The sequence below is a fragment of the Asterias amurensis genome, chromosome 6 (assembly GCF_032118995.1).
Source record: "Asterias amurensis chromosome 6, ASM3211899v1".
NCBI classification, from domain to species: domain Eukaryota; kingdom Metazoa; phylum Echinodermata; class Asteroidea; order Forcipulatida; family Asteriidae; genus Asterias; species Asterias amurensis.
Window position 1 is genome coordinate 12,830,432 of NC_092653.1, and position 21,984 is coordinate 12,852,415.

A 21,984-nucleotide genomic window follows, 5' to 3' on the forward strand; every position below is an offset into this window, starting at 1 on the left:
GGTGTTTGACAGGAATAATTTAATATGAATGTATCAACAATGACTTTTACTTAATGTCGGATAAAACCAGCTGAGTGTTTTTATGTCCAGTTTAACATAAATTGCTGCCCGTCAGCTCCTTGGTAGCTTTATAACGTTAGTGTAACCAGATCAACATGCTGTTATATGCATCGGACTCATATGGCATCAAATGGACACGTTGTATTACGGAATTGACCTCAAGAACACGAAAAGGCACCAAGTTGGCTTTAGATTTAAATATCCATGCAATGTTTTCCCGATTTCCCTGGCAACGGATAAACATTAAAACGCCGTGGATTTTTTTTAGTATGTCACTCACCATCTTTTTATAAAGACCAAAAGAGGCCTTGAATATTCATTTGTCGGTAGATCTGACGCACTTAATTTCGAGGGGGGGGGGGGGGTAATGATTTTGATATCACTTGGTCCCTGAAGCGAGTGCAATTGTACCTTGTATATAGAATGAGAGCAAACTGAAATCAATGACTAGTGGTGACGTGTCAGTGATACCCAGCCAAGCATAATTATCACAAAAATTATCAAGGTTTAAAAAAAAATCATATGTATTGATAAAAAAACAATTTACAAATAATTGGGGCGAGAAGTGTGCGCATCGAAGTGAAAGGGCCTACCTGTATTGGCTGATGACGAAACAACAATATGTGAAGCAATAAAAATGTGAAGCAATTCGACAAACGTTCACAAGTACTCATTTAGATAACTTGTGATGTAGTACACAATTTTTAATAACCAAGTTTTGCATATTTTTACTTTTTTTTCAAAATTCTTAATTTGTTTTTAGGGGTCTCGTTTAAACACTCTTGTTGTTTTCATTTTTTTTTTTTTATACCTATAGTAGGGAGTTTCGGTTCCACCGTGTAAAAACTCCTTGAAATTGTGCCCAAAGTTATTTGACTAAAACAACATAAATGTTACCTCGAGATGTACTTGTCATATCAACTCCAAACTTGGTTTGTGGACTGGTCTTGGGATTTCCAAGAAGCCTATTGCTGTAGCATACTAGGCCCAATGTCAAGGTTTATTACGGCTAAAACGAAATAAATGTTTTCTTCCCACCATACTATAACCCCCCCCCCCCACTCCTCACCGTTCCTTCCCCACTCATCTTTCCCAACCTTCACCCAACCCTCTTCGACAATGATTAAATCTCCCTTCAAAAGATTGTATGCAGAAAGAGTAGAAATTGTGCGGGGGGGGGGGGGGGTGTATTGTGTATCATAGTGTCTCGATTTTCTTTAAATAGTGATTATTTTCGCCCTTTTTGGTTTATATTCACTGGCTTGTTCTCTGTAGTCTTATTTATTGTTTTATTTCCCTATTTACTGTTTGTGTGTTGTCTGGAAATACATAAAAATAAGGAAAATATTCCGTATTTTATATTTTATAGTGCATCTCCATCTTAAATATCTGTCTTATCATACCATGAGTGGCTTTCAAGGAAAGGAATACAAGTCAATGTCCTGTATGTACAAGTCGGTGCTCAACATTGGGCATGATACCCCCCCCCCCCTCCTTTAAATTTTAAAATTGGCTGCTCTCTTCTGCACCCATATACAAGAAACGTTGCCGGTAGAGCTGAATTAGCGAATATAGAGAGTTGGTAAGCGGTAACGCAATTATTGTTTGTAACCCTGCCAACGATATTTGATTATAAAACCAACGAGTTAGTTCCTTTGTATAGCTTTTTATAAATAGATATCTTGTCATTGGCCTTCGTTAATGTAAAGAGAGAGAGGGACGGGAAGGTGAGAGACGGTCCTCTACTTCATAAAGGACGAGCATTCGCCAAAATACATTTCAATAAATGGAACAGTCAATAAGCCAATGACGTTTATATGAACATCTCTTCTATACAGGTTTTCATACTTCCAACCCATAGAAAACATACAAAAAGTTATAACACTACAGTATACACTACATGTAGTCTACATAATGCAGTGCACGAAGTTCACCAAAAGGTCAGCACACACAGAGGCTAATGGACGCACGTGTGTGACAGTGCTGCCTGGCATACACACATGGTTTTACAAATAAAACGATCCAAATGAGGGTAAAAACACAGAATAATACTCACAAATATCTCTACAACTCTATTGATCCCATATAAATAGGTTAAATGCTCCCTGCTTCCTATTAAAATAGAGAGAATCACAGCCCAAATAAGTTAGTTGCTCTTCCAAGTCGAAGCTATAGAAAAAGTGGGTGATTGTCACGTGACAAAACCAAAAGTTGACTTTGAACAAATCCAACAATGAGGGCGCACTTTGGATTCCTACATTAATAATTTTACTATTGGTTTTTGTTTACCAACCAAAATACCATGTTGTGTTGTACCCATTAAATGATCCCCTGCTTGTTCTTTGACTGAAAGCTCGTGGTATAGAAATGGTTGAGATGAAGAAAAAAACAGTGTTGTTTAGTTTTAATCTGAAATCTCCCTGATTGTGAAGTTTACACTAGAACTTGTTTTTCTTCTAAAAAAAATTCCCTCACAAATGAAGTCATTTTCAAGAAAACTGCTTGTATCTGGGAACTTAAAAACTAAACTGCTAATTTTGGTTGTTACAACCAACGGACAATGTTGTGCATAGTGTTTAATTAATTGGCCCGTTCGCTCATAACTAATGTTGTCATCCTTTGAGAATTATTAACAACTACGTAAACTACGGTTAGCATTGTTATGAGCATTTTTAATCAAATTAATTAGGATTAAATTGTTGCCCTAAATATAACTGATTATTGATGTTTTGCCTTGATGTTTTGCCATAACGAACCATGCACTAGAGCATGGTCGATAAGGTCAGTTCGAGAGCTACGTCACAGTTTCTGGTCAAGTCTAGTCACTCACCCGAACTTGCTCATTAGGCTTCAGCCTAGCTTGGCCCCGCGAGTGTTTTGACATCTGCGCGTGCCTTGCGTATACGTGCTCAGGGCTTTAGACAACAAAAATGAACCTAAAGCCGAAGCCAAAGCCGAATCCGTGGTTTCGAAAAGGGCCATAGATAAACTAGACCAATGTGTCAATAGGAACTTAGTAGTCTGGCACCCTTTTCAATAAAGAGGCTACTGCAGTATTCATTGTAATGTATTTTCATCATGACCTTGATGAATATGGAAGGAGGCAGTGATTAAAGGTCTATTGTTCGTCTATTGTTCTCAGATCTATTCTTCTTCTCTCGGCTCCTCTATTCCCGCCCACTCTCCTCGACACAATTCAATTGTTCTTCGGATAATTTTAATGCAGGCATTTATTTTTTTGAAGGTCTCGAGCATCAGAGAAGAAGTCAGCTAATGGTAGTTTTCAAGAATTGTATAGATGTTGATTTCCCTCGACGGAGGAGCTGCCAGACTCAAGGATAGTGATACTACGATCAATAGTTGCATTGCGTACGACAGCTTCTGTGTTGTGCAGTGTGTGGTCTTGACTTTTGGTTAGTTTATTTGGTTTTGGTTGTTTGTGTTTAGGTTTTCACCTGGAAACAGCTCACTTGAGGTTGAGGTAGTATTCTGTTTCAATTGAACGCCTCTCCGCAAATTTCAATATCGGTTTACACTTTGTTCGACCAACAACTTCAAGCTACAAAACCACTGAAAATAACCAAGTCAGATTGCCATTTAAAGACTCGCCGTCTGCAAACAGTAACTGTTTTGGATTTATTTTAAATCCCGAACTGTGTTCGATGATTTATCAAGTATTTCACACACTGTAAGACCGATGCGAGATGAGAAGCATTTTAAGTTGCGAGTCTTGCTTTGCGCTTTGGTTGAGGCTTCCACCATTTAGTCCATTAAAGACTTGAGGAATATTCAAGATGCGTGTACTTCACGTGTTAAATCTTGTTCTTTTGGTGTACTGTGACCACCTCTTGGCTGAAGTTTGCCCTCCTGATTGGCACCGATACGGCGAGTCATGTTACTTCATTATAACTGACATGATGGATTGGTTTCAAGCAAATCGCACTTGTGCCGAGTCACGAGCAAACCTAGCCATCCCAACCTCTCAATCCGAACAGGATTACATATGGGAACTATTCATGAAAGAGTTTGATCAGACACCAGACACCAGTCTCTGGATTGGTTGTAATGACAATCAAACAATAGGGGACTTTTTGGACGCTTGGTGGCAGCAGACTTACCGCAGGTAAAATCCATTGTTCTCGGTCCTGTGCGCACGCTCAGAACTACGTAAACAACGGACATTTACCTGGTAAGTCTGCTGCCACCTAGCGTTCAAAGGTCTCCTATTGCCTTAGCTTTAAATTCGAGTAAACGGCAACCGACTTTTTTGATCTGAAGAGAAGCGATAAATGTAATGTTTGCAGACAGTCTCTTAAAGGTCTGGTTCCCAAGGACCCCACAGTCATGTTTAGTGGAGAAGTTTCAACTGCAGAGGGCGGTGTGATGACAAATAGTTCAACCTGTCGCTATAGTGGGTGACACCTTTAACTTCAAAGGATTTAGAAGTATAGAGACAAATCATTTAAATAAACAGTGTGGAACTCTTTAGAAGCAATAAAGCACAACAATTTCATTCTCATTAATGTCCATAATTAGCGATTACAAAGCTAGACGCACTTAAAGGCAGTGGACACTATTGGTAATTACTCAAAATAATTATTAGCATAAAACCTATCTTGGTGACGAGTAATGGGGAGAGGTCGATGATATAAAACATTGTGACAAACGGCTCCCTCTCAAGTGCCATAGTTTTCGAGCAAGAAGTAATTTTCCACGAATTCGATTTTGAGACCTCAGATTTAGAGCTTGAGGTCTTTAAATCAACCATCTAAACGCACACAACTTCGTGTGACAAGGGTGTTTTTTCCTTTAATTATTATCTCGCAAGTTCGATGACCGATTGCGCTCAAATTTTCACAGGTTTGTTATTTTATGCATATGTTGAGATACACGAACTGTGAAGGCTAGTCTTTGACAATTACTAATAGTGTCCACTGCCTTTAACGCGTTTGATCGATAAACATAAGTAATGTTGTTTTTAAATGCATTGTTATCGAGGTGAACAATTAGGTTTAGAAAGCTGTGTGTGTAATATACACTGGACACTATTGGTAATAATGTCAAAGACCAGTCTTCGTGTATCTCAACTATGCACAAAATAACAAACATTTTAAAATTTGAGCTCAATTGGTCGTCGAAGTTACGAGATAATAACGAGGGAGCATGACAGTAAAAATTGCAAAAGATTAAGATAATGACAGAAAAGTAACCGATATATATTTCTGTTATCATCTAAACTCATCTAATTATCTTTACCATGTTCCGACTTATCCCAATGAGTCACACCATCCAATATGTGTTTAAAAAACTCATGTAAGAACAAAGAACCACATCAACAAGTTACTCTCGGGCCTCGTTTGAGCTAAATCGGTCATCGAAGTTTCGAGAAAATGATAAAAGAAAAAACACCCTTGTTGGACGAATTTGTGTGCTTTCAGATAAGAATAAAATACTTCTAGCAAGAGGTCTTTCATTATTTTAGTGAGAAATTACTTTTTTCTCAAAAGCTACAATTCTTCAGAGGGAGTTGTTTCCCACAATGTTTTATACTATCAACCGCTCTCCAATGCTCGTTACCAAGTACGTTTTTAAGTTAATATTTGTTTTGAGTAACTACCAAACGTGTACCTTCCCTTTAAATAAAATTATGTCGTCTCGTACCATGAGTGGTTTTCAAGGAAAGGAATACAAGTCAATGTCCTGTATGTACAAGTCGGTGCTCAACATTGGGCATGATAGCCCCCCCCCCTCCCCCCTCATCTTGTTGCATCTCCATTGTGTTTGAAAGCTGACTCAGTGCACTGTGCATACTACATTGTATATGGGAATAGACGATGCCCGATGAGGGCGCCAGCGCGCTTGGGTCACTAAAGACTTGATGCAGTTCTTCCATGGTTCTTCCAAGGTGTGGCTGGGAGGCAGGACGACGGACCATCTATACATGAACTGTTGCTCTTCAAACTACCCGAAGCCAGGTACGGCTTTCTTTACCAAACCGGGGGGGGGGGGGGGGGGTACTAGGGGCAGTGGGAGCAAATATTCCGCAACAGCGCCCCCATGTTTGTAAGGTCGCCGTAACCGAGTTGGTGCAAGTTACAACAGGCAGTGACAACAAGATAGTTTTGAATTTTAACGTTAGTTTATTCGGCGTATTTACAGGCTTTAGAATACAAATTATGTTTAAACGACAGCCATGGTTCTCCGAAATTTAAAAGAAAGAACCAGAATTAAGTACATTGAAGTTACACAAGTAAATATCTGCCTATCTTTTCCAAATGTAAATTTGGAGATGCATTTTTTCGAAGGCATTTATGCTAGGATTCCAAATAGTTATACTATAACGTCTGAATGTTTGAGATATGGTGACAATGAAAACTACATCATGAAATTAGAAGCTAATAAACTGCGAATCATTAAGTCGAAAATAACGTGCATGTATATATTTTTACCTCAATCCACTCAGTTATGTTCAAGTCGGTAATATTTAAACTTATTTACACAATGTTGCATTCAAAGTGTTCATACAGTTCTGCATCTTTGATTAATATTGACAAACTACATTCACAAATTCTAATGCGCTTACAGGAATGTACTTTTTCCTAACACAAAACACAATGTCCACAGATTTACATTAAACTTACACAGTTTGAAGATTATGATAGTAGAAAGCTTCCCTTGAAATTTTACTCACTGAGGTGCTGTAGTTTTTGAGAAATGAGTAAAACAAATAATTTTCGTCTCAGTTTAAGCATGTAAAAACGTATAAACCAGTTATGCTATGGTTTTGGTATAATATCATAACTGGTTAATGGGATTTTACATGCTGACATACTTTTCGTCTTCCTGAGACGAAAATTATTTTGTGACTTGTTTTACTTATTTTCTCAAGAACTACACAACCTCAGTTGATATTATTTGAAGGAAAGCTTTCCACTATCATTATTTTCATCCCTGTAAGTTTAATGTAAGTCTGTGGACATTTTGAAAAAGTATCCGAATCCTTTGATTGATTTCCGGTCGCATGTATAGCCTACTCCCGTTTAGCGATACTTTTTTATATTTCAGCAACAGTTAAGCGGTTTAAAACAGGTGCATGTTGTCTACGATCACAGTTTTGAATACCAATGTTTCTCAACCATACGACACATTGAAAAATATTAACATTATTTAAATAATATTATTTAAAACATGAACACGTTTACTACGTCTAGTTGTATTCATTAACTGATAAGATTATTGCGAATGCAATATTTGTTCTAATGGACCCTTCCCAAGAATTATGATAATTACATTCACGCATGCGTAAATACCCTATTGGTTGTGCACTTGAAATGGTTTGAAATTGTTTAGTCCTTTAAAATGCTGTAGAAACAGTTTGACATGCAACAGTCAATTATATTTCTCCAATAACTTTCTGGATTTGTAGTCAACGATTGTTATATCACTTTTGTCCACTATCCGATTGGATTTCATTGTTTAGTTCTCCATTTGCCTGATTTTGATTCTCAAACAATGGGTTTCTTCCTTCTATACTGATGTTATTGTGGGTTGAGGTTACTATAAGTATTGTTTGAAGCTTTGCATGGTGTGGAGAAATAAGAAGAAACTATAAATAAATAGTGAACTTGCTGGTACAGCCATGTGTAAATCTCTTAGGGTGAGTGTTGGCTCTGAAAAGAGTCGGTTGGGTCTCGACGTTTCGAACAGTATACTCTGCTCGTGTTCAGGAGCTTCCCACAGTTCAAACAAGTGGTAATAGATGCCTCCATCATTTTCTTCGTCAGTCGTTTTTAAGTGGTTTTTATTACCAGGCAATCTTGTTCCATCAGATTGAAGGAGTGACATCGAGGGTGTGATCGGCAAGACTTGCCGCACGACGTAACACCATTGCCCATTAGCTCCTTCATGGCGTGGTGTAGCAGGCACTGAGGAGTGAGGCGGCCGTTAATGTCGGGCAGCGTGGTGGATACCGGTGTGGATACATGTTGCTTACATACTGCGTTAACGTATGGGTAACTGCATTGATTATCGTCCCATTGGCCATTGAGAGCAAGCCACATTTGTCCACAATCTGAGTCGCCTCCATTGTTTGGTTCTCCATTCGCCCAATTCTGATATCCCTTATTGTTACCCTTCAACGGACAGGGCTGCCACTTTCCCTCCTCCTCGATGTCATTACAACCAATCCAGAGACTGGTGTCTGGTGTCTGGTCAAACTCGTTCATAAATAGTTCCCATATGTAATCCTGTTCGGATTGAGAGGTTGGGATGGCTAGGTTTGCTCGTGACTCGGCACAAGTGCGATTTGCTTCATACCAATCCATCATGTCAGTTATAATGAAGTAACATGACTCGCCATATCGGTGCCAATCAGGAGGGCAGATTTCAGCCAAGAGGTATTCACAGTACACCAAAAGAACAAAACTTAACACGTGAAATACACGCATCTTGAATATATTCAAGCCTATGATGGACTAAATGGTGGCAGCCTCAACGTTACCAAAGCGCAAGGCAAGACTCGCAACTTAAAATGCTTCTCATCTCGCATTGGTCTTACAGTGTGTGAAATACCTGATAAATCATCGAACACAGTTCGGGATTTAAATTAAACAGTTTACTGTTTGTAGGCTTGGCGGCGAGTGTTTAATCTGACTTTGCTGTTTTCAGTGGTTTTGTAGCTTGAAGTTGTTGGTCGAACCAAGTGTAAACCGATATAGAAACAGAATGTTACATCAACCTCCAGTGAGTGCGTTTCCAGGCGAAGTCCTTAACACAAAAATCTTAGACCAAAAAATTAACTAAAAGTCTAAACCACACACTGCACAACACAGAAGCTGTCGTCGTACGCAATGCAACAGTGATCCAATCTCTATCCTTGAGTCTGGCAGCTCCTCCGTCGAGTGAAATAAACATCTATACAATTCTTGAAAACTACCATTAGCGGACTTCTTCTCTGATGCTCGAGACCTTCAAAAAATTAAATGCCCGCATTGAAATTATGAAGAACAATTAAATTGTGTCGAGGAGAGTGGGCGGGAAAAGAGGAGCAGAGAGAAGAAGAACAAGTCTGAGAACAATAGACGAACAATGGACCTTAATCACCGCCTCCTTCCATATTCATCAAGGTCATGATGAAAACACATTACAATGAATACTGCAGTAGCCTCCTTATTGAAAAGGGTGCCAGACTAGTAAGTTCCTATTGACACATTGGTCTAGTTCATGGCCCTTTTCGAACCACGACTTCGGCTTTGGATTCGGCTTCAGGCCTCTTTCTGTTGTCTAAAGCCCGATGTGACCTCTGACGTCACACGAAAACCATAACATGATTCGCGCGCATACCGCCGGGCAAAACCTTTGTGTTTTGGCAGCCAGCTAGAAAGTGTACGCAATCAAACTCAGTGCCCGGCGAAACATGACGTATATAGTGTTTTGTCAACAGAGAGCGGTTTGAATGTAAACATAGGTCACATCGTCTATATTCTACTTTTAAACTATCTTTCTAACCATATGCATTTCATAACAAACGGTTTCAAACGCTTTTCATAAACCAACTCGACCGATCTAAGGCAACGTGTTCCTTTAAAAAGGGGGTATGTTAGATCTGATAAAATCATATGAACCATCTAATGCACGCTCAGAAAAGAATGATGCCACTGCTGGCAAGGTGAGGCCTACAGAGCGCTGGGCCCTTTTACAAAAACCCTCGCTGGGTAAACAAAAATACTCCGCCGAGAAAACAACAGTTAAGCTTATATGCCTGCTAGTACTATGATACAGCTTGCTCTAATTTGCACGCGTGTAAGTCGAGGATCACGACGATCGACTTTTGCATTGCTCATTCTGTGTGGTAAAACGCGAAGCGGAAATTAAAGACATGGACACTGTTAGTAAACTGTCAAAGACCAGTCTTGTCACATGGTGTATCTCAACATATACATAAAATAACAAATCTGTGAAACTCAATTGGTTGTCGAAGTTACGAAATGAAAGAAAACAACTCCATTGTCACACGAAGTTGTGTGCTTTCAGATGCTTGATTTCGAGACCTCAAAATCTAATTCTCGAAAACTACGTTACCTCAGAGGTCAACTTACACAGTCTAATAATAACTACCGGTTATTGTTTGTGCGGTGCATTTCATCTGTTGAAGGTCTTGTGCAGAGAAGTGAGATAATTTCAATTTTAAAGAATTGTGTATAGCTGATATTAATTTCACTCGACGGAAGAGCTGTCGGACTCAAGGAGAATTGCATCAAGCATTGGGTGGGTTGTTTCTTTGGTTTTACGGCAGCCTCTATCCAGTTGTGCTGTGTCGTTTTGCGTTGAACTTGACGCTTAATTAATTGTTTTTTCTTTCTTCGTTTGTATTTAATTGTTGCCCTGGAAACACTACTGTGCAGTCGCGATCGAAGCTGTTTTTAAATCGAACGCCTCTCCGCGAAATCAGTCACGGTTTACTGCCCTTTCCCACTGGCCTCGGGAACGAGACCGAAAACGAGATTGTTTTAAAACAATGCATGCACTCGATTGGATGAATGAGCGTGGGCGTGTTCTGCGTGGAGCAATTCAACCAATAGAATGCGTTCTCTTTGTGTCGTTATGGTTATCGTTGTTGCTGCAGTGTGAAACGACTGACGAAGAAAATGATGGAGGCGTTAAGGATATACAAATTGTTTGAAAAACTGAAACTGATCTCGACCCACAAATACAATGGGTATAGAGATAGATCCAGAAACTTGACGGAGAGAATACATCTAGCTTGATTTGCAGAAAAACACAAGACAATCAAACAATAGGGGACTTTTTGGACGCTTGGTGGCAGCAGACTTACCACAGGTAAAATCCATTGTTCTCGGTCCTGTGCGCACGCTCAGAACTACGTAAACAACGGACATTTACCTGGTAAGTCTGCTGCCACCTAGCGTAAAAAGGTCTCATATTGCCTTAGCTTTAAATTCGAGTAAACGGCAACCGACTTTTTTGATCTGAAGAGAAGCAATAAATGTAATGTTTGCAGACAGTCTCTTAAAGGTCTGGTTCCCAAGGACCCCACAGTCATGTTTAGTGGAGAAGTTTCAACTGCAGAGGGCGGTGTGATGAAAAATAGTTCAACCTGTCGCTATAGTGGGTGACACCTTTAACTTCAAAGGATCTAGAAGTATAGAGACAAATCATTTTAATAAACAGTGTGGAACCCTTTAGAAGCAATAAAGCACAACAATTTCATTCTCATTAATGTCCATAATTAGCGATAACAAAGCTAGACGCACTTAAAGGCAGTGGACACTATTGGTAATTACTCAAAATAATTATTAGCATAAAACCTATCTTGGTGACGAGTAATGGGGAGAGATCGATGATATAAACATTGTGACAAACGGCTCCCTCTGAAGTGCCATAGTTTTCGAGCAAGAAGTAATTTTCCACGAATTCGATTTGGAGACCTCAGATTTAGAGCTTGAGGTCTCGAAATCAACCATCTAAACGCACACAACTTCGTGTGACAAGGGTGTTTTTTCCTTTAATTATTATCTCGCAAGTTCGATGACCGATTGCGCTCAAATTTTCACAGGTTTGTTATTTTATGCATATGTTGAGATACACGAACTGTGAAGGCTAGTCTTTGACAATTACTAATAGTGTCCTCTGCCTTTAACGCGTTTGATCGATAAACATAAGTAATGTTGTTTTTAAATGCATTGTTATCGAGGTGAACGATTAGGTTTAGAAAGCTGTGTGTGTAATATGCACTGGACACTATTGGTAATAATGTCAAAGACCAGTCTTCTCACTTCGTGTATCTCAACATATGTACAAAATAACAAACATTTTAAAATTTGAGCTCAATTGGTCGTCGAAGTTACGAGATAATAACGAGGGCGCATGACAGTAAAAATTGCAAAAGATTAAGATAATGACAGAAAAGTAACCGATATATATTTCTGTTATCATCTAAACTCATCTAATTATCTTTACCATGTTCCGACTTATCCCAATGAGTCACACCATCCAATATGTGTTTAAAAAACTCATGTAAGAACGAAGAACCACATCAACAAGTTACTCTCGGGCCTCGTTTGAACTAAATCGGTCATCGAACTTTCGAGAAAATGATAAAAGAAAAAACACCCTTGTTGGACGACTTTGTGTGCTTTCAGATAAGAATAAAATACTTCTAGCAAGAGGTCTTTCATTATTTTAGTGAGAAATTACTTTTTTTCTCAAAAGCTACAATTCTTCAGAGGGAGTTGTTTCCCACAATGTTTTATACTATCAACCGCTCTCCAATGCTCGTTACCAAGTACGTTTTTAAGTTAATATTTGTTTTGAGTAACTACCAAACGTGTACCTTCCCTTTAAATAAAATTATGTCGTCTCGTACCATGAGTGGCTTTCAAGGAAAGGAATACAAGTCAATGTCCTGTATGTACAAGTCGGTGCTCAACATTGGGCATGATACCCCCCCCCCTTCCCCCTCATCTTATTGCATCTCCATTGTGTTTGAAAGCTGACTCAGTGCACTGTGCATACTACATTGTATATGGGAATAGACGATGCCCGACGAGGGCGCCAGCGCGCTTGGGTCACTAAAGACTTGATGCAGTTCTTCCATGGTTCTTCCAAGGTGTGGCTGGGAGGCAGGACGACGGACCATCTATACATGAACTGTTGCTCTTCAAACTACCCGAAGCCAGGTACGGCTTTCTTTACCAAACCGGGGGGGGGGGGGGTACTAGGGGCAGTGGGAGCAAATATTCCGCAACAGCGCCCCCATGTTTGTAAGGTCGCCGTAACCGAGTTGGTGCAAGTTACAACAGGCAGTGACAACAAGATAGTTTTGAATTTTAACGTTAGTTTATTCGGCGTATTTACAGGCTTTAGAATACAAATTATGTTTAAACGACAGCCATGGTTCTCCGAAATTTAGAAGAAAGAACCAGAATTAAGTATATTGAACTTACACAAGTAAATATCTGCCTATCTTTTCCAAATGTAAATTTGGAGATGCATTTTTTCGAAGGCATTTATGCTAGGATTCCAAATAGTTATACTATAACGTCTGAATGTTTGAGATATGGTGACAATGAAAACTACATCATGAAATTAGAAGCTAATAAACTGCGAATCATTAAGTCGAAAATAACGTGCAAGTACATATTTTTTACCTCAATCCACTCAGTAATGTTCAAGTCGGTAATAGTTAAACTTATTTACACAATGTTGCATTCAAAGTGTTCATACAGTTCTGCATCTTTGATTAATATTGACAAACTACATTCACAAATTCTAATGCGCTTACAGGGATGTACTTTTTCCTAACACAAAACACAATGTCCACAGATTTACATTAAACTTTACACAGTTTGAAGATTATGATAGTAGAAAGCTTCCCTTGAAATTTTACTCACTGAGGTGCTGTAGTTTTTGAGAAATGAGTAAAACAAATAATTTTCGTCTCAGTTTAAGCATGTAAAAACGTATAAACCAGTTATGCTATGGTTTTGGTATAATATCATAACTGGTTAATGGGATTTTACATGCTGACATACTTTTCGTCTTCCTGAGACGAAAATTATTTTGTGACTTGTTTTACTTATTTTCTCAAGAACTACACAACCTCAGTTGATATTATTTGAAGGAAAGCTTTCCACTATCATTATCTTCATTCCTGTAAGTTTAATGTAAGTCTGTGGACATTTTGAAAAAGTATCCGAATCCTTTGATTGATTTCCGGTCGCATGTATAGCCTACTCCCGTTTAGCGATACCTTTTTATATTTCAGCAACAGTTAAGCAGTTTAAAACAGGTGCATGTTGTCTACGATCACAGTTTTGAATACCAATGTTTCTCCACCATACGACACATTAAAATATATTAACATTATTTAAATAATATTATTTAAAACATGAACACGTTTACTACGTCTAGTTGTATTCATTAACTGATAAGATTATTGCGAATGAAATATTTGTTCTAATGGACCCTTCCCAAGAATTATGATAATTACATTCGCGCATGCGTAAATACCCTATTGGTTGTGCACTAAGCAGACGCGCAAACGCGTCTGCGTCACGCAGCCATTAGCCGTGTACAAACAGCGCGATGTTTCCTCATTATTTTTCGCCAACCAAAATTTTAGTGCGCTTGCGCTATGTGCAATTTACATAGTTTCGTGGGAAGGGTCTATTGCATCGAAAGAAATAAATGACTATAAATGTGTCTTTTTGCCGTGATACTTCAGTTCCTTGTTCAATAGACCATCCACAAGAGTAATTGACAGATATTTTAGTCCTCACACCGTCATCTGCAGTAAAACCTTCTTCTAGCAAAACTCTCGTTATAATTGCGAGGTCCTTGTAAACAAGTACTCTGAGAGTCTGTCATCAACGATATAGTTATATCCTTTCTCTTTCGATTACAATATAAGCGCTCAACTTCAAAAGTAGTTTTTCTTGCGTTTGAAATGGTTTAGTCCTTTAAAATGCTGTAGAAACAGTTTGACATGCAACAGTCAATTATATTTCTCCAATAACTTTCTGGATTTGTAGTCAACGATTGTTATATCACTTTTGTCCACTATCCGATTGGATTTCATTGTTTAGTTCTCCATTTGCTTGATTGTGATTCTCAAACAGTGGGTTTCGCCCTTCTATACTGATGTTATTGTGGGTTGAGGTTCCTATAAGTATTGTTTGAAGCTTTGCATGGTGTGGAGAAATAAGAAGAAACTATAAATAAATAGTGAACTTGCGGGTACAACCATGTGTAAATCTCTTAGGGTGAGTGTTGGCTCTGAAAAGAGCCGGTTTGGTCTCGACGTTTCGAACAGTATACTCTGCTCGTCTTCGTAGGTTCCTATAGTTCAAACAAGTGGTCATAGATCCCTCCATCATTTTCTTCGTCAGTCGTTTTTAAGTGGTCTTGTTACCAGGTGGGCAATCGTGGTGGATACCGGTGTGGATACATGTCGCTCACAGATTGCGTACTTCGAATAATAGCAGATAGTATCGTCCCATTGATCATTCCAAATGTGCATACAATCTGCTCCGTTGTGATTGTTTGGTTCTCCCACCACCCAGTTCTCATATCCATTGGTCTCACCCTTCAACGGACAGTGCTGCCACTTTCCCTCTTCCTCGATGTCATTGCAACCAATCCAGAGTTCGGCGCCTTGTGTTTGGTCAACGTTTTTCTGGAACAGTTCCCGATATATGTAATTCTCTTCGGATTGGGAGTTTGGGATGGCTATAATGGCTCGTGACTCGGCAGAAGTGCGATTTGCTTCAAACCAATCCATCTCGACAGTTATAATGAAGTAACATGACTCGCCGTATCGGTGCCAATCAGGAGGGCAGATTTCAGCCAGCAGACTGCCAAAACAAACACACAGAACGAATAATGGTTGAATAATATTCATGGTGTTTGACAGGAATAACACCACCAAAATGTGTCAAAGAAGAACTCTTAATTAACGACTGCGATACAAGTCCTTCGAAAACTTGTTGAATCTTAGAAATGGCTGCTCTTTCGATTCATAGAAACTCTTGTCGGTAGGAAGGTACTATATACAAGTTCGGGAAGGATACAAAACACAACTGTCTTATTTTAGTCCAGAAGCAATACTTATTATGAAGTTCAAACTGGAACTGCACTGCCACTTCCTCTCGTCCTGGATGTCATTACAGGTTAAACACTTGAAATATACGCAGCTTGTAAAATTCTCATTGAGGTGAACACGATTGAGGAGGCGAATTTAGATGACCGAATCCGTCGCCGTTCGATAATGCACTTAATGGAGGACAGCCAGAACCAAAGCGTAGAACAGGGCTCACAACTTCTAAGCTTCTCTCGCAATAGTCTTGAAAAGTGTGAAGCAATTCATATTTCTTTGAAAATAATTCGGGATTTGAAATAATAACCCCAACTTTAACTGTTGACAGACTGTGAGTGTTTATACGACTTTCTGACTTGGCTATATTAACTGTGTTTATAGCTGTAAAGTTGTTGTTTGAAAACTGATATTGACTTTGTTGAGAGGCGTGTTATTAATAGGGTTGTTATTGCACCTGGGCGGTAGCCATGTTTCCACTAAACATAAACACCACAGCCGAAATAAATTAATTAACGGCCAAATTGAACAAAAAACCACACATCACAGAGAGCTGCACTGCCGTATAAACCCAAAAGACAACTCAATGGAACTATCGATCCGAGCCATTCCAGAGTCTGGCAGCTCCGTCGAGTGAAATTAATATCTTTACAAATCTATAAAATTGCAACTGACTCCCCCCCCCCCTTGGTCTACGAGGCCTTGAAGAGATGAAATGCGCCGCACACAAAAAAAGCATATGAGAAATAAACGAGTTGTAATAAAAAGAAATGGAGGGAAAGGGTCATTATTGAATTTGCTAATATTGATATTGATGAGATTGAGATCGTGATGCTCTTTCATCGAAAGACCTATACACTAATTATTAACGTTTTGCCGTAATACCTCCAGATCCTTAATTGGTTAAAAATATAGTTAATTGGGTATTTGAGCAAATTAATTGTTTTGACGGGATTGCAATTTAAACCTGTTTATAACGTGTTTTCTTACTAGTTAGATGCCATTTTGGTATTTTTACAACTAAAGACACTTCTGCCATTGACGGCGTGCGTCCAAATGACAATGCTTTGACGCCATGTACGGAAGTTTGCTTTGCCGTACCTCCACGCTCGTGTGACTCAATTTCCTTGACAACATTATTGCAATGAATTTCATCAAAGATCACCCTTGCTGTTTTCGTTCAAAGAGTGTATCTTTACTCGTTCGGTCAAAAGCGTCGACCGTCATTTACGCGTAGGCCTATTTCTTATTTAATAATAGACTATCATGCCATTCTCCGTACTTTATTTTTCGGGTAGAAACATAGTGTGGCAAGAAAAAAGTCAATAGTTCTCCATCAGTCTTTGGATCTATATCAATTTCTACGACTATCACACATTTTTCACGTCCTGATTTTGAATATCAAAATTCTGTCTATCAATTTAAATACATTTAAGGATATTAACAATTCTGATAACTCAAAACGTGTTACTACGTCTAGCCTAATTAATAAGATGTGACCCCGGTTCATACTTCCCACGAATGCCAATGCAAATGTGAAGCGAATTTTGACGTCACAAATTCAAAACGAATAATTCACAACAGTTAAAATGTGCTCGATTACTATAGGAACATTCGTTGCGAAAAACGGCCATGTGGCGTCAAATATTGCACTCGCAGGATGAACCGGGCTTAAAGGTATCTGTATGTTTATCTGTACACTTGCGAAACCTCTCTATTATTGAGTCGCGACTACTGTTTTTTTCACTCCTCCGTTATAATCATGCCCACACATTGACTACAAAACTAGTCCCGACTACCTCTTTGGTGAAACAGTTGTGTTGCTTACTACTAACCGCAACACTTGCAGCACATTGCGGCACATATCTTAAGAATCCGTAATTTATCTCGACAAGTGTCGTAGTTGGGTTTGAGGTGCCTTTGACTAGTCGAGTAGTAAATTTCATGATGCGAACTTGCATACTGAAAAATCCTGTGCGAGTGGGCCAAATATGCTCTGCTCTGGAAGCAAAGATTCAGTGCTAAGCAGAAGCAGTGTTTTCTGCGCTTAAGTCAAGCGAAATAGACTACTAAGCAGTGATTTATTTTCTTTGTGTGTTTGAAATGGTTTAGTCCTTTAAAATGCTGTAGAAACAGTTTGACATCAACAGTCAATTATATTTCTCCTATAACTTTCTGGATTTGTTCATTGTTTAGTTCTCCATTTGCCTGATTTTGATTCTCAAACCGTGGGTTTCGCCCTTCTATACTGATGTAATCGTGGGTCGAGGTTCCTATAAGTATTGTTTGAAGCTTTGCATGGTGTGGGGAATTAAGAAGAAACTATAAATAAATAGTGAACTTGCGGGTACAAACATGTGTAAATCTCTTAGGGTGAGTGTTGGCTCTGAAAAGAGCCAGTTGGGTCTCGACGTTTCGAACAGTATACTCTGCTCGTCTTCAGGAGGTTCATATACTTCAAACAAGTGGTCATAGATACCTCCATCATTGTCTACGTCAGTCGTTTCTAAGTTGTCTTGTTACCAGGTGGGCAATCTTGTTCCATCAGCTTGAAGGAGTGACATCGAGGGTGTGATCGGCAAGACTTGCCGCACGACGTAACACCATTGCCGATTAGCTCCTTCATGATGTGGTGTAGCAGGCACTGAGGAGTGAGGCGGCCGTTAATGTCGGGCAGCGTGGTGGATACCGGTGTGATCTTCACATGTTGCACACAGACTGCGTAAATGTCTTTACGACTGCATTGAGTATCGTCCCATTGGCCATTACCTGTATCCCACATTTTGACACAATCTGATTGAGGCATATTGTTTGGTTCTCCGTCTGCCCAATTCCCATATCCATTGGTATCACCCTTCAACGGGCATTGCTGCCACTTTCCCTCCTCCTCGATGTCATTACAACCAATCCAGAGACTGGTGTCTGGTGTCTGGTCAAACTCGTTCATGAATAGTTCCCATATGTAATCCTGTTCGGATTGAGAGGTTGGGATGGCTAGGTTTGCTCGTGACTCGGCACAAGTGCGATTTGCTTCAAACCAATCCATCATGTCAGTTATAATGAAGTAACATGACTCGCCGTATCGGTGCCAATCAAGAGGGCAAACTTCAGCCAAAATATGGCCAGAACAAACATACAGTGCAAGAATTACTTGAATAATGTTCATGATTCTGTATGGCAGGAATAACGCTACAAGAATAAATCAAATGAGGACTAAAATGTAGACAGCGATACAACCAATTCCAATAAGTTATAACAGTCGAGTTTAGAAACGGCTGCTCTCTGGCGCTCTAAACTAGAAACGTTGTCGTTGGAGCCGAATTGTCGAATCCAGATTTAATCAAAACCAGCTTTGGGTAATACCATTGTAAACGTATTAATATAAATCAATATGTTGCTTAATATTGACTTGCATTAAACAATGAGGTTGGATGGTTACCTGCCAAAATAGCTTGTTTTGTGCACGCAATTTTAGTGGTCCCCTGCTACCCTTTACCTAATTAGGTCTGTACAGAATCTTCCATTGTTTAATTTTAATCCTAAAGCTTGGCGTTCCCATTTTTATCTTAAATCTTTCCCTCTAAAATGAAAGGCAAAGTCGCGAAATCTGTATTTTTTTTATTTTTTTTTTTTTGGCAATGCTCAAGTTTACACAAACATGTACGATACAACAAACAAGTACAAATCACATACCAAGGAAAAACAAAGAGGGGGCAAACCCCCCCCCCCCCGAAAAAAACAGACAACCCGGTAACCTGGCATCTTATTTAAAAAAGGTCGTTTCAAGAGCAGTCCACTTATTATCAAATTTGTACAGGTTGTTGTTGTCCAAAGCTATTTTTTTCTCCACATCTCCCCAGTATTCTTATAGCATCCATATAAAGTTAGAAAAGGCACAAACAATTAATTGTTCATATTTCTGAACTCAATTAATGCGCAAAACCCCGTAGTGACTGCAATCGCCAAGCCACGAGTCCGCGTTCACAAAATATAGGGGGCGCTTTCCAGGGTAAAGCACAATAATATTTCGATAAACATAAGTAACTAATGTTGTTAGTATTTTTAAATGCATTGTTATCGAGGTGGACGATTGGGTTTAGAAAGCTGTGTGTGTAATATACACTGGACACTATTGGTAATAATGTCAAAGACCAATCTTCTCACTTGGTGTATCTCAACTATGCACAAAATTACAAACCTGTGAAAATTTTGAGCTCGATTGGTCGTCGAAGTTGCGAGATAATAATGACACCCTCGTCACACGAAGTTGTGTGCTTTCAGATGCCTGATTTCGGGACCTCAAAATCTATCAGTGGGTCTCGAAATCATATTCGTGGAAAATTACTTCTTTCTCGAGAACTACGTTACTTCAGAGGGAGCCGTTTCTCATAATATTTTTATACTATCAACAGCTGCATGTACTAGCATGTAATGTTGGTGAAGAATTTGAATGCGTATCTCTATGGGTGCGTTCGATTAGCTTCCCTGGGTCGACCCCGCGGTGCTCACTCGGGTGAGGCCCTGACAAGAGCTAATCGAACGATCACACTCGCCCTCTCGTGGTGAAGCTCTTGCACCTCTGTTCACCCCCAAATGAGCCACTCCACAAGCAGGCCATAGGGGGCTGACCAAGGTGAGCCCCTTGAATGACGTCAAAGCTATTCAAACGCACCGGGGGAAGACCGGGGTCGACCTAGGGAAGCTAAATGAATGCACCCTATGTGAACTGAATGTAGGTCAAAGTTGAATGTACACGCCGTCTAGAGGGCCGGTCTCTGGCGTTATTCACGAGCCTCGAAATGTGACGTCAGATTCTGTAGACTGCTAGAGATTATGTCCCCCATTATGGGAAATCACCATAGAGGATTCAGAAGAGGGCGCTATAGGAATAATTTTTGCGTGGTTTGTGCACAGTTCGCCGTGGGGGGGGGGGGGGCGGGGAACAGAATCTCTGGTGACAGAATCTTCTGCCAAGCCAGCGTACTTTTAATCCTCATTAGATTAGGCACTTTAATCCAGGTCCAAATGCCTTTTCGAAACCAGTGCTTAGGTTGGGCTTGGGCTCCGTCCACTACGATTGACTCCACATAAAGAAAGCGTACATTTACAATACTACTAAACCTGACAATATGCCCAAGCCTGGAAGCACACGCCGTGGTTTCAAAAAGGCCATTACCAGCCTAAAGGTGGGGTTTTCGATGATGTGTTCTTCTTTGATTTGATTAGATTTTTTTTTAAACGTTTGTTTCTTTATTCTTGTAGAACAATTATTGATAATTATTGTCCCCATTCTGAAATGTATACACGTGTTTAAGCTGATTTTGTTTGAATCCTGCTTTGTCACTATCTCCATACATTTATGTAGGCCTATGTGAAGGTAACATTTAGGTATTGGTTTGGTTTAGCTCTAGTGCTAATATTTTATTAATTAAGTCTATAAAAGTCTCACTTGTCTTACAGTCCTTCTTAAGAAATTTTTTCTCGAAGGCGTCGGTTTTTTTGGTGCATTTTTTTTTTTTTTTTTTGGGGGGGGGAGTTCGTTCGTTATTTTTTAATCGATTCATGTGACACTTATATCATTGTGTCGTGACTGCATGTTTTAATTGTGTTCTCAGGAACTCGTTCGAAGATTTTCTCTTCTTCCTCTCTTTCTTATTCTTTTCTCTTTCTGCGTCTTCGGATGTGGTACTTCTGTCCAAGAGGAGAATAGTGGGTTTCAGCATGTAACAAATTTCCGTAAAAGTTACGTCACTTTTTCCCCCGGCACCCTAGCTGCCAGGTAAAGTGCCAAAAATTTTACGTGGAAGTTTTGCAAATTATGCCGTGAAGGGGTAGTTTGCAAAACTTCCTCAGTGAAATTTACGGCACCTGGCAGCTAGGGTGCCAGATAAAGTGCCGAAAATTCACGGTGGTGCCAGGTAAAGTGCCGTAAATTTCACGGTGGAAGTTTTGCAAACTACCCCTTCATCAAGGCGCAATTTACAAAACTTCCACCGTGAATTTTACGGCACTTTACCTGACACCTTAGCTGCCAGGTAAAGTGCCGTAAATTTTACGGATATTTTTGTACAATGATGGATTATTTTGAGTGGTAGAGGCCTATAAGTTGTTTTCAAATTTATATGTAAAACACACGTATACACAAACTCATTAAAAACCAGTGACTAAGCAAAGTCCGCTTTATACACACACATCGCTACCCAAAAATGGCATATCAACCCAATAATATGACCGTGAATATTATTTACCTACCGCGACCGCCCTGACGCTCAACCACTCATCGCCGCACATTAAACACGATAAAAGTCAAT

General features: G+C 39.5%; 3 protein-coding genes across 3 annotated transcripts; all 3 read right to left on the reverse strand.

The window, feature by feature from the left end:
• Positions 1-7,850: 7,850 nt before the first annotated feature.
• Positions 7,851-8,507, reverse strand: LOC139938214 (perlucin-like protein). The gene has a single exon (XM_071933616.1). It carries the CDS (start codon positions 8,505-8,507, stop codon positions 7,851-7,853), a length of 657 nt encoding a protein of 218 aa, XP_071789717.1.
• Positions 8,508-14,965: 6,458 nt separating this feature from the next.
• On the reverse strand, positions 14,966-16,677 carry LOC139938215 (hepatic lectin-like). Its single transcript, XM_071933617.1, has 2 exons — positions 16,664-16,677; positions 14,966-15,434 (listed from the first exon to the last, which is right to left on the reverse strand). The coding sequence occupies exons 1-2, from the start codon at positions 16,675-16,677 to the stop codon at positions 14,966-14,968; spliced, it is 483 nt and encodes a 160-aa protein (XP_071789718.1).
• Positions 16,678-18,179: 1,502 nt separating this feature from the next.
• LOC139938216 (perlucin-like protein) lies at positions 18,180-18,839 on the reverse strand. The gene has a single exon (XM_071933618.1). It carries the CDS (start codon positions 18,837-18,839, stop codon positions 18,180-18,182), a length of 660 nt encoding a protein of 219 aa, XP_071789719.1.
• Positions 18,840-21,984: the final 3,145 nt, after the last annotated feature.